This window comes from Leopardus geoffroyi, chromosome B2 (genome assembly GCF_018350155.1).
Source record: "Leopardus geoffroyi isolate Oge1 chromosome B2, O.geoffroyi_Oge1_pat1.0, whole genome shotgun sequence".
NCBI classification, from domain to species: domain Eukaryota; kingdom Metazoa; phylum Chordata; class Mammalia; order Carnivora; family Felidae; genus Leopardus; species Leopardus geoffroyi.
In genome coordinates this window covers 130,134,272-130,149,265 of record NC_059332.1, presented here as the reverse complement: position 1 = coordinate 130,149,265, position 14,994 = coordinate 130,134,272, and the positions used below count along the sequence as shown (strand labels likewise).

Sequence of the window (14,994 nt, the reverse complement as noted above, 5' to 3'; positions counted from 1 at the left end):
GTCAGGATTTAAACTGAGCGAGTGGGGTCATGAATCAGTGCTCTTAACTACTATGTGACACTCAGAGAGTTACTAATAAGCAGGAAGAAAAATTCTTACCTTGTCATAAGCAACAGTTCACTAATCTGTTAGTATATGAAACTGTATTTTTTACCTAATTTTCCAATGTGAAATTTGAGGAATTAAAAAAGACACACAGCCTGCAAACTCGTTTACTTTTATGACTAGTTCTAGGCAAAGGAAATGCTTTATGGGTTTAAACAAGTCAAATTCATGAACTATTCTGTCTTGAGAAAACTAGCTGGCGGTTTGTATACATAATATCGCGTCTTTACAATGAAAGACAGAGCAATGGAGCTGTGTGAAGACTTTTTTCCCTTAGGGAAAGGAAATTCAGTTAAAGGTGAAACATATCCCTGGGTGAGCTGAGAAAGAAAAGTTGGAGGCATCTGAGAGGAACCCAGCAGAACTTGGTTTCCACAATTCTCGTATTTAACCACGAAATTAAAATTAGGCGCAGGGCTAGATTTTCACGGGCATCTGCAGGTTAGTCAGCGAGTTTCAAAGAGTTCACACACTCTTCCTTCTACTCCTTTAAAAATTTCACCATCTGCAGGACCTGAGAGTTTTGGCTGCTGAGTAAACTTGCTCCTGTATTAAATAATGACGTAAAAACAGTTAAGAGTTGACTCCGAAGAGAAACAGGAAATATGGCAAATGTGGGTAAGGGCATTACAAAGTTTGCCAACAAAACCAAATTTCTAAAACGTGACGATTTGCTAAGCTATTTTAAGTAACTCAGGAGAGAAAGCTAGACACCCACAAGCTAATTCTTTTTCATTTTGTCCCCTTTGAATCAGAATTCCAGCCAGATGTTGCAATCTAATGCAGCCAGTAGAAGAATTCTTAAGAATAATAATTGAAAAAATAAGATTTAAACGGTCAAGGTACAAACACACAAAGGGGTTATTATAATGTAATGTTTATTAAACGAAATTGAAAAAAAGATTATTTTATTTTAAGTTACTCCATTTCAGTACACAAAAGAAATGGTCCGCAGTAAAACAAAAGTAATAGTTTCAAGAATGTTGTTTTATTATCTGTAGTTCTGTATGCATTTTAGCCTTTGATGCCTGTCTCTACCACCATAACCAACGCAGAGGGGTTCAAAAGAAAATTGTGACACAAACTAGACCACAGACATGGGAGTCAGGTAAACTCAAGCAAGCAAACCAATACCAACGACCAGTAAAAGTGCTGCTCTGGATATTTATAGACCATATTTACAAAAGTCAAGTTAAACTAATTGGTCATTGTGTACGTGCATTAATATTAGTCCTTTACATTTATATACTTATGTGTATTTGTATTATCAAGTAAAAAGATACGTTTTAAATTATTTACGAAAAATATATAAAATGTGAGTGATACATACTTCCATTTGAGTGCCTGTTCAAAACTCAGTGCTTAAAAATATCCAAAATATATCCTGACAGGAGATATTAAAAGTGAAAAACATAAGGAAATAATGAGTGTTAAATATGATTTTAATAAGTAGGGAAGGTGGACAGAAAGAAGATATACATCTAGGCAGGAACCACACAGGATAAACCAGACGAAGAATCAGAAATGAAAGATGTACGGTTTTCCCCAAGATCGATGTCCTGAGAAACTGGACAGAACCAAGGGACTTTCAGGATAAGGTAAATGAATTTTAAGTGTCGACAATGAGTTCATGCCATCACCAGCCGCATCACCAGCCGATGCAGAACCGACTTCCTCCTAGTTTCATTAGGAAGCGTTCGTGCCTTGGACATTTAGCCTACACGGTAAGCTGCAACGTCAGTTCCTTATTTGGCTTCCGTTAAGAGGAAAAGCGTGCCATGTGCCATATAATGACCTCACCCAACTTCAGTAGGGATCTGCTTTACTGAAGAAACACTGGATGGCATCAGCCATCCTCCCAAACACAAGCCGGGCTGGAATTCTCGCACCTCAAGATTTTTTCTTCCTCTGAGGACAGAGGTCCAGAAGGATTGGGGCAACTCCGGTGCAGAGGGCCCCCAAACCTCCCCCAGTGTGCTTCCCAGCCATTTCGGTCGGCGGTGTGGTGTGGTGGCCGGGGCCGACCTGCTAGTTGAGGCAGGGGCAGCAGAAGCAGCAGACGGTCCGGCAGGGCTTTTTCTTCGTGTGCTGCATGGCCTTGCGCACCTGCACCTTGGCCTGGCCGGTGTAGTCGACGGTCTTCTGCACGTTGAGCTCGATGACGTTCAGCGTGTCGGCCTGCTCTTCCACCAGCACCGCCATCTGCAAGAAGAGCTCGTGCACGTCGCGGATGCGGCTCTCCAGCCGCAGCAGCTCGCGGTGGCGGCTCTCGATCTCGTTGAGGGCCGCCCGCGCGCCCTTCACGTCGGCCAGCAAGTTCTCGGAGAACACGTCCCACTTGCCCTGCTCGAACATGTCCTCGATCTGGTCGCCGGAGACGTCCTTGCCCATGATCTCCAGCTGGCGCTGGATGCGGATCTTGCAGTTGTCGCGCTGCTTCATCTCGGCCTGGTTGTACTCGTACATGGCGCGCTGGAAGGTGCGCATGAGGGCGCTGTACTGCGCGCGCGCGATGCGCGCCACCGCCGAGTGCGCGCCGTGCTGGGCCTCGGCCTCCTCGCTCAGTGCCTTCATCGCGCACAGCTTGCGGTGGATGTTCTCGCCCCGCGCCTTGATGTCCTTGGCGATCGTGTTGGTGTCCCGCTTGATGCTGCTGAGGCGCCGCATGGACGTGAGGAAGCGGGCGTTCTGCTTCCCCAGCCGCTTCACGTCCGTCATCAGCTGCTGGTTTTCATCCTGAAGGTCCTGGATGTTTCGGTACAAGGACTGCAGGATGTGGTCCGTCTCGAACTCGAGGTCCTCATGGGGCGGGTCAAATTCGTCGTCCCCGTCTGGGAACTGCTGGTCATAGTTCTTGGTTACCTCCAGAAGTTCGGCCAGCCGGTCCTTCATTTTGCCTGCAAGTAGAGACTGGGGTTAAATTCCTCCAGAGGAGTCCAATATTTGCATCGAGAGAACTGAAGCTTAAAATAAAGAAATGTTCTGCACAGCACTTCCAATTCTTTATCGCTGGGTGTAGGTAACTAACACACTAAAGGAGCTAAATATTCTCTGACATGTTGCTTACAAGTAAAGGACTAATATGACAGAGAGGCATGAACACAGTCATACTTTATAGCCCATAAGGCATGTGCAGTTCATTATTACAGGTGCCCAGAACTCAATCAGCAATTTACAATTTTATTTTTTTTTTTTTCAACGTTTATTTATTTTTGGGACAGAGGGAGACAGAGCATGAACGGGGGAGGGGCAGAGAGAGAGGGAGACACAGAATCGGAAACAGGCTCCAGGCTCTGAGCCATCAGCCCAGAGCCCGACGCGGGGCTCGAACTCACAGACCGCGAGATCGTGACCTGGCTGAAGTCGGACGCCTAACCGACTGCGCCACCCAGGCGCCCCTGCAATTTGCAATTTTAGATTGCATTGAGAACCAATCACTTTTTCTTGCTTTATGTTTTCCAATAATTGCGAATCAAAACAGACAGAATAAGGAAAAATAAGAAGAAAAGATTTGGAAGAATAAAAATGTTTAAATAAGGACAATCAAGGTTACTTACAAGGCTGTGAGGCTAGCTCTAAGTGCCCTCTGGTTTTTTGTTTGTTTGATGTTTGTTTGTTGCCTTTTTCAGCACCAGTAAGCATCCCCAATCCCATACATCATGACGATTCTTAAAACAGTTACCATATAAATCATGACTTAATTTTTTTTTCTCTTAAAAATGTTATAAAAGTAAAACATACTTGAGTAAAACAACAAAATAAAGACTAAAATCTAATAAGGCAGTACAGAATTTGAGAGTTGAAATTCCCTTGCTCCTCTGTTTATTGATACATACTTCAGTTTGAGTGTTTGGGAGGAAAAAGTCTGAGAATATATTCTTTTTTTTTTTTTTTTAAATGTTTATTTATTTTTGGGACAGAGAGAGACAGAGCATGAACGAGGGAGGGGCAGAGAGAGAGGGAGACACAGAATCGGAAACAGGCTCCAGGCTCTGAGCCATCAGCCCAGAGCCTGACGCGGGGCTCGAACTCACGGACCGCGAGATCGTGACCTGGCTGAAGTCGGACGCTTAACCGACTGCGCCACCCAGGCGCCCCTGAGAATATATTCTGATGGAAGATATTAAAAGTGAAGAGATAAGGAAGCAGTTAAGTGTTTAATGTAAGTTTAATAAGTAGAGAGGTGAGCAGAAAGACGACACACATCTAGACAGCAATCACATAGCGTAACCAGATGAAGAGTCAGAAATGAAAGACATTCAGTTTTCCCCAAGGTCCTTAGTGGTTAAGCATCATTAACACAACTACTTAAAATTTTTTTAGATGGGAAATTTCAATCATACATAACCCTCGTAGCAATAATATAACACACTCCCATTTAACGATCACACAGTAGAAATATTTGCCACTTTAAATGGCTTTTTGAAACAAGTCAGCAGCTCAAGCAGAATTTCCATGTTTTCATAGGGTGGTTCTGATTATTTTTCTACTTAGCAAGTTAAAATAATGTTCTCTATGTCCACATTTTTTTCCAGGAAGTGAAACATTTTAATTTTTAGTTGCGTGTATATATGCCAAAATAATGAACATTTTCCCCTCATGAACAAGATTTTGTGGCTACAAAGATTCTTTCTGCTGTATAATCTGCAGAAAAGAAGGAAAACATAGTAGCATGTAATGTATACTCCATCTCTGAGGCATCTTGATCTCAAATTAAAAGCTTCTCCCAAATTGAAGTAATTAATTTTATTTTGCCATGGAATGCTGACAAGTTGGATTTAGTGATAAATGGGAAATGGGTGAAATATTAACCATAGCCTCTCATCTTCCATAAGCATTATTTACACAAATTAAGCAGAAGTTTTATTCCAAGATGGTGATTTTTAAAAAAAATTTTTTTTTTAACGTTTATTTATTTTTGAGACAGAGAGAGACAGAGCATGAACGGGGGAGGGGCAGAGACAGAGGGAGGCACAGAATCAGAAGCAGGCTCCAGGCTCCGAGCCATCAGCCCAGAGCCCGACGCGGGGCTCGAACTTGCGGACTGCGAGATCGTGACCTGAGCCGAAGTTGGACGCTCAACCGACTGAGCCACCCAGGCGCCCCTAAGATGGTGATTTTTAATATAACAAATTATCCTGCTTAAAATGCCATTTCTGCTATCTGGTGACAAAAGTCAATACCCGATCTCCCCAGTGATAGGGGAGTGAGTCTTCCAGAGGCAGGACTGAGGGGCAGAAAAAAGACCTAGGCTGAACCAAAACGATGCCATCCCATAGTTTGAATTTCCTAATATCCAAATATTTCCTCACTTTGAACAAAATTTTAAAACAAACCACAAATTGGGGGAAATTGTAATATATGGCAGGTAATGGGTTAACCTACTTAATACATTAAAACCTTCTGCCATAACCAAACAAAACCAAACCACTTGCCCAGACAAAGAAAATGAAAAGGCAACTCCTACATGAAGAAATATAAATGCTCGAGAACATAAGAGGCGCTGATATGTATCAGGTGCTTACTGTAATGCCAAGTGCTTTCTAGGCACTTGTCACATGGTACTCTCTTCACTCTTCATACAGACTCCATGAACTAAGTGCTGTCATTATCAGAGATGGTAAGTGAGCGCAGGGAGATTAAGGAACCTACCCTTGGGTGCCAGGAAGTGAACAGCTGGGCCCCAGAGCAGTCCCACTTAACCACCACATGAAACTTCTTCAGGAAATATATAAAAGTGAATCAGGACGGACTTTACTACTAAACAAGGAAATGCAAATTAAACCACTGAGATTTTTTTCCCCACCAAGTTGGCAGGATTTAAAAAAAAAAAAAAAATGATGACGATGTTTAAAAATTGGTGAGGATTCTGGGAACTCCGAAAAAATGCTGGTAGGAGAGAAAATTGATAGAATCTTTCTGGAGGGGAGGTTAGCAATGGTATCAAAAGCTTTTAAAATGTGTATTTGTTTTGTCACATATACATTTATTCTAAGGCTACATGCAAGAGTGTGTGAAGCTCACTGCTGCAAGTAACTCCCTCACCATGCAGTTTTTACAGAAATTCAGAAATATTTTAAATGTGTAAAAATGAGCTGTTGGCTGATAAACAATGGCAGTTCAGGAGGCTGTCTAACAGTATGGGAGTGTAAATACCATCTCAGGTAGACAAGGTAGGTAAAGGGAAGAGCCTGTGCACAACCACACACACATCCTGAAACAAAGACTTAAGTAATATATGTCAAAATGTTAATAGTTGTTTTCTTTGAATTGTGGCATCATGAAAGATTTTAATTACTCCCTTGTGCTTTTCTGTTTTCCAGAATTTTTACGATGCCCGTGTAGATTTTATAATTCAATAAAATCCCCCAAGACTATAAATATTATTTGCTTGAAGGATTAATTTCTTAAGGTCCTTCTTTAAGACACATGTACTGCAATCAGTTAACACCTGATGTGACCTGGGAAAAGTGCTTCAGCTAGAAGGTGTGGAGTTAAGATGTATCTATCTGCTTAAGTTAGTATCTAATACAGTCTACTATGCAACAGGGAGACAGTACAGAGAATGGATGAATTTTGATGACCAAGGTAATAATAGGTGTCATCCTTGCTTTCTGGCCAAAAATTGGTTGGCACTACTGTAGAAGGTCATTGGGTGGTTAAGGTAAAGCAACACACACCACAACATCAGGAATCTGTTTGTTGGTTTCCCACTAGTCCTAGACAGGTCCCATGCTCTGTATTACTACCCTAAAGCCAGTAAAAAGCTACTGGGGGGGAATCATCTCATTCATAATATGAAGAGAAAAACACACTTTGATCACACAGAAAATGGCCTTGGAGGAAGATGTTTAGAGGTAGTCATTCCTTCTCAAGACCTCAAAACCATAAAGGCATGGATTCTAAATCAAGTGAAGGCCTAAGTTCATCTGAACGCTCAAGTCCATAATCAGGTAAGGAGACAGAAAGAAACAGTGTGGAGAATTAAAGATTCTCTATGGGGGTGTAGACAAGAAGGTGGTCTTTACCTTGCCTTCCTGCCCACCTGGCCTGACCCAACCCACCCCAGATGAGTTACTCCCACTGACCCAGAGGTCTTCTGCCAGGGAGCAAGCATTAGGAAAACTACAAGGAAGTCAACCAAAATCCTAGCAGAGAACACAAGCAGTAACCTGTTTGACATTGGCCATAGCAACTTCTTATTAGATATGACTCCTGAGGCAGAGAAACTAAAGCAACAATAACCTATTGGGACTTCATAAAAAGAAAAATCTTCTTCACAGCAAAGGAAAGAAACAACAAAACTAGAAGGCAACCTTTGGAAGGAGAGAAGATATTTGGAAATGACATATCCGGTAAAGGGTTAGTATCCAAAGCATACAAAGAACTTATAAAACTGAACACCCAAAAAGCAAATAACCCAGTTTAAAATAGGAAGAAGATATGAATAGACATCTTTCCAAAGAAGACATACAGATGGTTAATAGACACAAAGAAAGATGCTAATCACTCATCATTAGGGAAATACAAATGAAAACTACAATGAGATATCACCTCACACTAGTCAGAATGGCTAAAAGCAACAACACAGGACACAACAGGTATCGGTGGGGATGCAGAGAAAGGGGAATGCTTCTACACTGTTGGTGGGAATGCAAACTGGTGTAGTCGCTCTGGAAAACAGTATGGAGGTGCCCGAAAAAAGTTAAAAATAGAACTACCCTATGATCCAGCAATCACACTACTAGGTATTTACCCAAAGAATGCAAAAATGCTGATTTGAAGGCATACATGTACCCCAATGTTTATAGCAGCACAATCAACAATAGCCAAATTATGGAAAGAGCCCACGTATCCATCGACTGGTGAATGGATAAAAAAGATGTGGCCTATGTACACAGTGGAGTATTACTCAGCCATCAAAAAGAATGAAATCTTGCCTTTTGCAACAACGTGAATGGAGCTAGAGAGTATTATGCTAAGCAAAACAAGTCAGAGAAAAGCAAATATCATGTTATTTCCCTCATATGTGAAATTTAAGAAACAAAATAGATGAACGTGGGGTGGGCGGAAAGAGAGAGGCAAACCAGGAAACAGCTTCTTAATGATAGACAACAGAGGGTTGGAGGGAAGGTGGGCAGGGGGATGGGTAAAACAGGTGATGGGTATTAAGGAGGGCACTTGTGATGAGCAGTGGGTGGCAAACATAAGTGATGAATCACTAAATTCTACACCTGAAACTAATATTACACTGAGTATGTTAACTGACTCGAGTTTTAAATAAAAACTTGGAAAAATTAAAAAGAAAAAAGAAATTTAAAAAACACAAAAATACAGGGCACCTTGGTGGCTCAGTCAGTTGAGCATCCGACTCTGGCCCAGGCCATGATTTCACGATTAGTGAGTTCGAGCCCCACAGGGGGCTCTCTGCTGTCAGCACAGAACCCGCTTTGGACCCTCTGTTCCCCTCTCTCTCTGCCCCTTCGCCATTCATATGCTTCCTCTCTCTCTCTCAAAACTGATAAATAAAAAAAAAATTAGAAAAAAACAAAAATAGAAAAAAAATGTCAACCAAGAAGCTGTTTCTAAGACTGTCCCCCAAAAGGTTAAAATGTATTCCTTGCTGTAGTCACACCAAAATATAGAAGCAGGTACAGAAAAAACTTCAAACTAACCTACACATCCAGTGGCTTAATTCTGTACTGTGAGATCCTAAAAATGAAACTAAGGAAAACAAGAAGGGAAAATCAAACAATTCTATTGACTGTCCTATCTCACTGTGACGAAGAATAACGTAATAAATTTTAGTAAACTGTATTCATAAAGTTGCTAAAATAATGCTAAAATGTGCTTTGATTCACAAAGAGATGAAGAATTCAAAAGAAATTTTATGACCAACTACCAGAAATCTGCTTATGTCTTCTAATTTTTTCAGGCATGCATATCATCTGTCTGGAGAACAAGATCCCACAGGGAAGGAAGAGGAAGTTTCCTAAGCCTTCTTTCATTGGGCAATTAGATAGAACTTATGTACAAAAATATATAGGAACAGAGAAGTCGTGGTAGCTCAGTAGTTCTCACACTTCAGGAAGCGATAGACTCTTCTGGAGAGCCGCAACCAGTACAGATGCCTGGTCCCCTGGAGTTTCTGACTCAGTACATTTAGGGTGATCTCCAGGTGATGCCAGTGCACACCCAAACTTGTGACCCATTCCATAGATAATTATCATGGCAGTTTTTTATTCATGAATATAATGCAGTTCTGGACAACTTATAATAGCAGGTTGGGAGCAATCTTGAACAAACTCAACAGGGAAAGATTCAGAAAGACAGGAAATGAAAGATTCAGAAGGTAGGTCTCTGCATACCTCCGAAGGTCAATGAGTGGGGGGTATAATACATACCTAGTCTGTATACTCGATGCTACAAAGAACAACTATGAAAGTTCCTACTTGCCTGTAAGGGAACCGTTGTCAACACAACACATGGTCATATTTCTGTAAACACAACATGGTTATATTTCTGATCATAAAAGAAGAACTTTACACCTACTTATTCTAAGGGGAACAAGAACAAACCCGTTCATACATGGTTACAGCTAAATTGTATAACCCACCCAAATTCACATATTGAAGCCCTAACCCCAGCACCTCAGAATGCAATTGTATTTGGAGATAAGAACTTTAAAGAGGGAATCAATTTAAAAGGGCTCTATAGGGGTGCCTGGGTGGCTCAGTCGGTTAAGTGTCTGACTTCGGCTCAAGTCCTGATCTCAGGACTATACACAGTTTGTAGGTTCAAGCCCCACATTGGGCTCTGTGCTGACAGCTCGGAGCCTGGACCTGCTTCAGATTCTGTGCCTCCCTCTCTCTTTGCCCTTCCCCTGCTTGTGCTCTATCTCTCTCTCTCTCAAAAATAAATAAACATTAAAAAAAATTTTTTAAGGTCTTTATATAATCTATACATTATACATTAAGCAAATTTCGCCTATTACCAGAAAACAAAACCTTTCTTTGTTTCACAGCAATATGTTAAAGTATCTTTGCAAGCAGTGAGAAGCTTCAGACATGGGGATACACAATTCCACGCAGGGCAATGTACCAACCATGTGAGGTTTATTATGAAACTCAACTTGTAGATTTCAGGAGGGGAACAAACCCAAAAGCACAGAAGGGCCGTCCTTTTTGTATTTATGACAAAGAAATGTTTTAGAGACTTTATTTCTCTTTACTTGAGTTCAGAAAGTTTAGGATTCTTGTTTCAATAGGAACTAAATAAAACACATTTAGAGAGAGAGACACATACACACACATTGGCTTTGTATACAGTTATAGCTATTAATAAAACTAAAAAGATCCTGCCCCCAGATAGATGTTCCAAATGAGGACTTTTGAGTAATGACTCCTTACTGCAATAATGAAGTGCCCATGGTCTTATTTTCAGATTGTACAATCTATAGTTCCTAAGTCCTGGTTTCAGAGCAATTTTTTAAGTCTTGTAAACATAAAGTGATGATTACAAATCAGAATGTGTCTTTATGCCTAGGCCCACCACTGGTCCATATGGAACCTTCATGAGCCTTTGTGCAGGGACCATATGACATCCTCGTGAATGCTAGAAGAGTGCCCCCTTCTCTGAGCGATGCAGCCCTACACCAGGGCACAGCATCTGGCAAACTGGGCATGGGATGGATTTCTAGTCTCTCTCTGTGGCGAATCATCTGGGTATGGGGTGCAGTCTGCACAGCCCTGTATGGTTGCCTTGAACACTCCTTTCTTGGCCACCTTGTCCAGTCCCTCCTGTCCAAGCAGCACCACAGACATCTGGTGGGGCCAGGAGTCCCATAGGTCCTATGTCATAGTAAGTTAGCAGTCACCTTTCCGGACACACCATAGGAACACAACCCTTAACCAGCAACAAGTGTACTTTCCCAAACAGGTGGATTCAGATCCACAAATAATTTCACTCAAACGAGTAAAACCTGGTATTCTGCTCTGTTTCCTGATTTAAAAAAAAAATGGCACATCTAAGAGGTAAAGATCATTCTTTGAACTTCTGAAAATTATAAGCTAGGGGCGCCTGGGTGGCGCAGTCGGTTAAGCGTCCGACTTCAGCCAGGTCACGATCTCGCGGTCCGTGAGTTCGAGCCCCGCGTCGGGCTCTGGGCTGATGGCTCAGAGCCTGGAGACTGTTTCCGATTCTGTGTCTCCCTCTCTCTCTGCCCCTCCCCCGTTCATGCTCTGTCTCTCTCTGTCCCAAAAATAAATAAACGTTGAAAAAAAAAATTAAAAAAAAAAAAAATGAACTTCTGAAAATTATAGGCTAAAATAGAAACAGTTCCTAAAAGGTCTTATCTTTTTGCTGCTGCTCTAAAACAAAAAGTTGCGTTGGATCCAAAGTGCATTGGCAAGAACACAATTGTTTAATTTCCTGGGGTTCACTCAAAGCACAATTTCAGAGTCTGAGGAGTGGGAGTCAAGATGGATTACAATTATAAAACTCTGAGGCTAGAAGAAATAATAATAAATGTCGTGTTTCCTCTCTAAAGCAAAGCCAAGAGTTTTTCCAAAGCATTTTGGGAGAATCTAATCTAAAAGAGCAGATAGTCTCTACTTTTCAATCACTCTACTCATTTGATGCTCCCTGAAATCTTTGCTTTTCAGTTCCCTCAATCATACTTTTTGGCCAGTGTCTGAAGCGAGGGCAGTCTGATATGCATGGCCAGTAAACAGCCAGTGGGGATTTTACTTACAGCAATATGCTTTTGAATGCATTCTGCAGATACACACTGTACATCAAAGCAGCCACTCCTGTATTCAAATCTGCATCTGCATTCTGCTCTATGGCTAACATTTATCAGGTATTTGTAGAGTGCCCAACACAGCACCAAGCACCGTGCAATCCCTGTGAGGCCCTATTGTCATCCCTGTTTTTACAGGTGAGGAGGAAACTTGAGGCCTAATGAATTAAACAACTTGCTTAAAATCACAAATTTCATAAATGTGGATCTGAGGCCTGAATCCAGAAAATGTGACCACAAAAGCTACACTAGCTTCTTTTTCCAGAGACTTATAGTGAACGCTTTGAAGTCTTTAATCTTCTGGGAACTGTTTCCTGTCTTAGTGCGTTTGAACTGCTATCACATACCACAAACAGGGTGGCTTATAAACAACAGAAATTTACTTCTCACAGCTTTGGAGGCTGGAAGTCTGAGATCAGGGGGCCAGCAAGGCTCCTGGTGTGGCCTGCTTCCCGGTTCATAAATGGCTGTCTTCTCGCTGAGTCCTCACAATACAGTAGGGCCAAGCAAACTCTCTGGGGCTAATTTTATAAGGGCATTAATCCCATTCATTAAGACCTCATCCTAATGACCTAACTGCCTTCCAAAGTCCCACTGGGGATTAGGATTTCAACATGTGAATTTTGAAGGACACGAGCATTCAGACCGTATCCCCTTCCCTAGTTGAGGTTTTGTAGCTGCAACAATTATCAGCATCTAATAACCTAGATCTGAATGAACACGTGAAAATCTTTTCACCATTAGAACCATCACCTTCTTTCTCATAATAATTTCCTTACATCAAGAGTTTCCCCAACAACACTGCAATGTTTTGGCTATTAGAGCCTCTGTTACTCTATCAGGCAGGAGTAACTCATCACAACTTGCCAAAAGTCCACGGAATTAACATTCGTAGATAATTCTCTTATAACTGATTCACTGTAGTTAGGACTGACCTAAGTGCTTGAAATAACAAAGCACTGATACTTGGAAATAGGAGTTTTACAGTCAGGAGCATGAAAGTGATAACAGAGGAAAAGCTAACGAATGAGTTTGGTAAGGGAGGGAGTGAAGAGAAGAGCACTCCAGGATCAAGGTTCAAATCATCTATACAAGTTTTTCCAGTCTTATCTGTATTAGCATTTACAAACAAAAACAGCTGCTGTATCCTATGACTGATTTGGCTTTGGCCCTGGAATGTGAACCAAACTTGTGCCTAGGAAAGACAAAAGAAAACATCAAGGGGAATAAATGTAGGAAGAAAACATCAAGGGGAATAAATGTTGAGTCCAATATATCTTTGATTAAACTTTCATATTTTATAACTATTCCATGGGGTATTTTTTAAAAAAGGAAAACCGATCAAGTTTTTGAGAATCATTAATGACCTTTTCTTTCCCAACTCATAATGTCGGTTAAAGGACAATCTCACAGAATCTTTACATGTTTTTTTCATACTCTCTTTCTCGTAGACAAAGTCCTATGAGCCACTGATTCTAATCCTGTTGGCTGTTTACTCCTCTTCAATTCTTCAAGGAAACAAATTGTTATTTTTAGTTGACAGTTTTTACACCCGCACAGAGAAATCTCAGTTATCCAACATCATCAATGCAGGTTTTTCCACGTAAGTGACATTTACTTAATTGAAACTCTCCCTTCAAATGTGAAAGGTGCTCACTCATTTTTTTGTTGGAAATCCTCTCCTAACATGCGTTGATAGGGGTGTCTAGGTGGTTCAGTCCACTGAGCATCTGACTTGGGCTTGGGTCATGAGGTCATGATCTCAGTTTGTGGGTTCAAGCCCCGCGTCTGGCTCTTTGCTGATGTCTCAGAGCCTGGAGCCTGTTTGGGATTCTGTGTCTCCTCTCTCTCTGCCCCTCCTCTACTCGCTCGCATGCATGCTCGCGTGTGCCAACTCTCTCAAAAATAAATATACATTTGTAAAAAATGCATTGATGTATTTCATTCCTTAAAGAGAGGATACTGGATACAATTTATTGATGACTCAGATTGGCATTATTAACATCTTTGAAGTCTGTGGTGATACACTTTCATTTGTTTCCAAATGTTTCTCTTGCCTCAGGGTTAAAATGTCAAACCTTTCCTCAGATATTTCCATATATTTACTGCCACTGATATTCCTCTCATTCCCTTGACAGGCTGTAGCAGAAATTTGGCAAGAAATTAGATAAAAGCCAAGCATTTAGCAACGGTAAGCTACACGTGGGTCAGCAGCCCTCTGGAAGCAAACCTACTAAGTAAAGAAAGGAAGGAAAAACTAATGTCAGTGACAAACTGAGTGTCCAATATGAGTCAGTCTGTGTACCAGACAACTGATACGCAGTCCATCAACAATCTTCACAATAACTTTGTGAGGAAGGTAACAAAATTTTCAGTTGACTAGGAACTGGATCCCAGAAAAGTTAAGTTCCTTATCCAATTCAGCCCATCAGTAAGTTAAGAAGGTTGGGATTTAAGCCCACATCTGTCCAGATCCTATGTTCATGTTCTGTCCACTCAATCCTGTGCTGAAGCTGTGTGAAAATAAAGGAAGGGAAGGAAAAATAAGATAAAAACAGAGAGGGAGGCAAACCATAAGAGACTCTTAATACAGAGAACCTGAGGGTTCCTGAAGGCGGAGGGGGGTGGTTAAATGGGTGATGGGCATTAAGGATGAGCGCTGGGTATCATACGTAAGGGAGGGATCACTGGGTTCTACTCCTGAGGCCAAGACTACACTGTATGTTAACTAACTTGAATTTAAATAAATAAATAAAAAGGGGTTGAGGGAGGGTATGTGGTATAAGTGTTGTTAAGAAGAAACACTTGTCATCACTTGGACATTTCCCTCCCTGTAGACATCTCTCTCCACCTCCGCCAGCCAAGAGGCACAGAGTTGCTTATCCAGTTGGTGAATCTGGAAGGAGAAGCTGCCCATGGTAGCCCAAGCTTTTCTTCCTTCTTCCTTTTGAAAGTCGGCTTACCACCGAGAACAGAGAACTGGTGTTCTCTTTTGCTCTGCTCCTGGGTGGGAGTGCAGAGGTCAGCTGCTGCGGAGGGCAAGTCCATCTAATTCTAGGTTCAAGGACATACAGCAGAGTTCCCCACCA

The 14,994-nt window shown here is 41.6% G+C and overlaps 1 protein-coding gene across 5 annotated transcripts in view; it reads right to left on the bottom strand.

The window, feature by feature from the left end:
- Positions 1-966: 966 nt before the first annotated feature.
- STX11 (syntaxin 11) overlaps positions 967-14,994 on the bottom strand; it is a 47,658-nt gene continuing 33,630 nt past the window's right edge. For all 5 annotated transcript variants that reach the window (XM_045499912.1, XM_045499914.1, XM_045499911.1 and 2 more), the window contains one exon: positions 967-3,002. In XM_045499912.1, the coding sequence (XP_045355868.1) occupies positions 2,134-3,002 (869 nt within the window). In that variant the 3' untranslated portion in view covers positions 967-2,133. The remainder of the gene's footprint in view (positions 3,003-14,994) is intronic.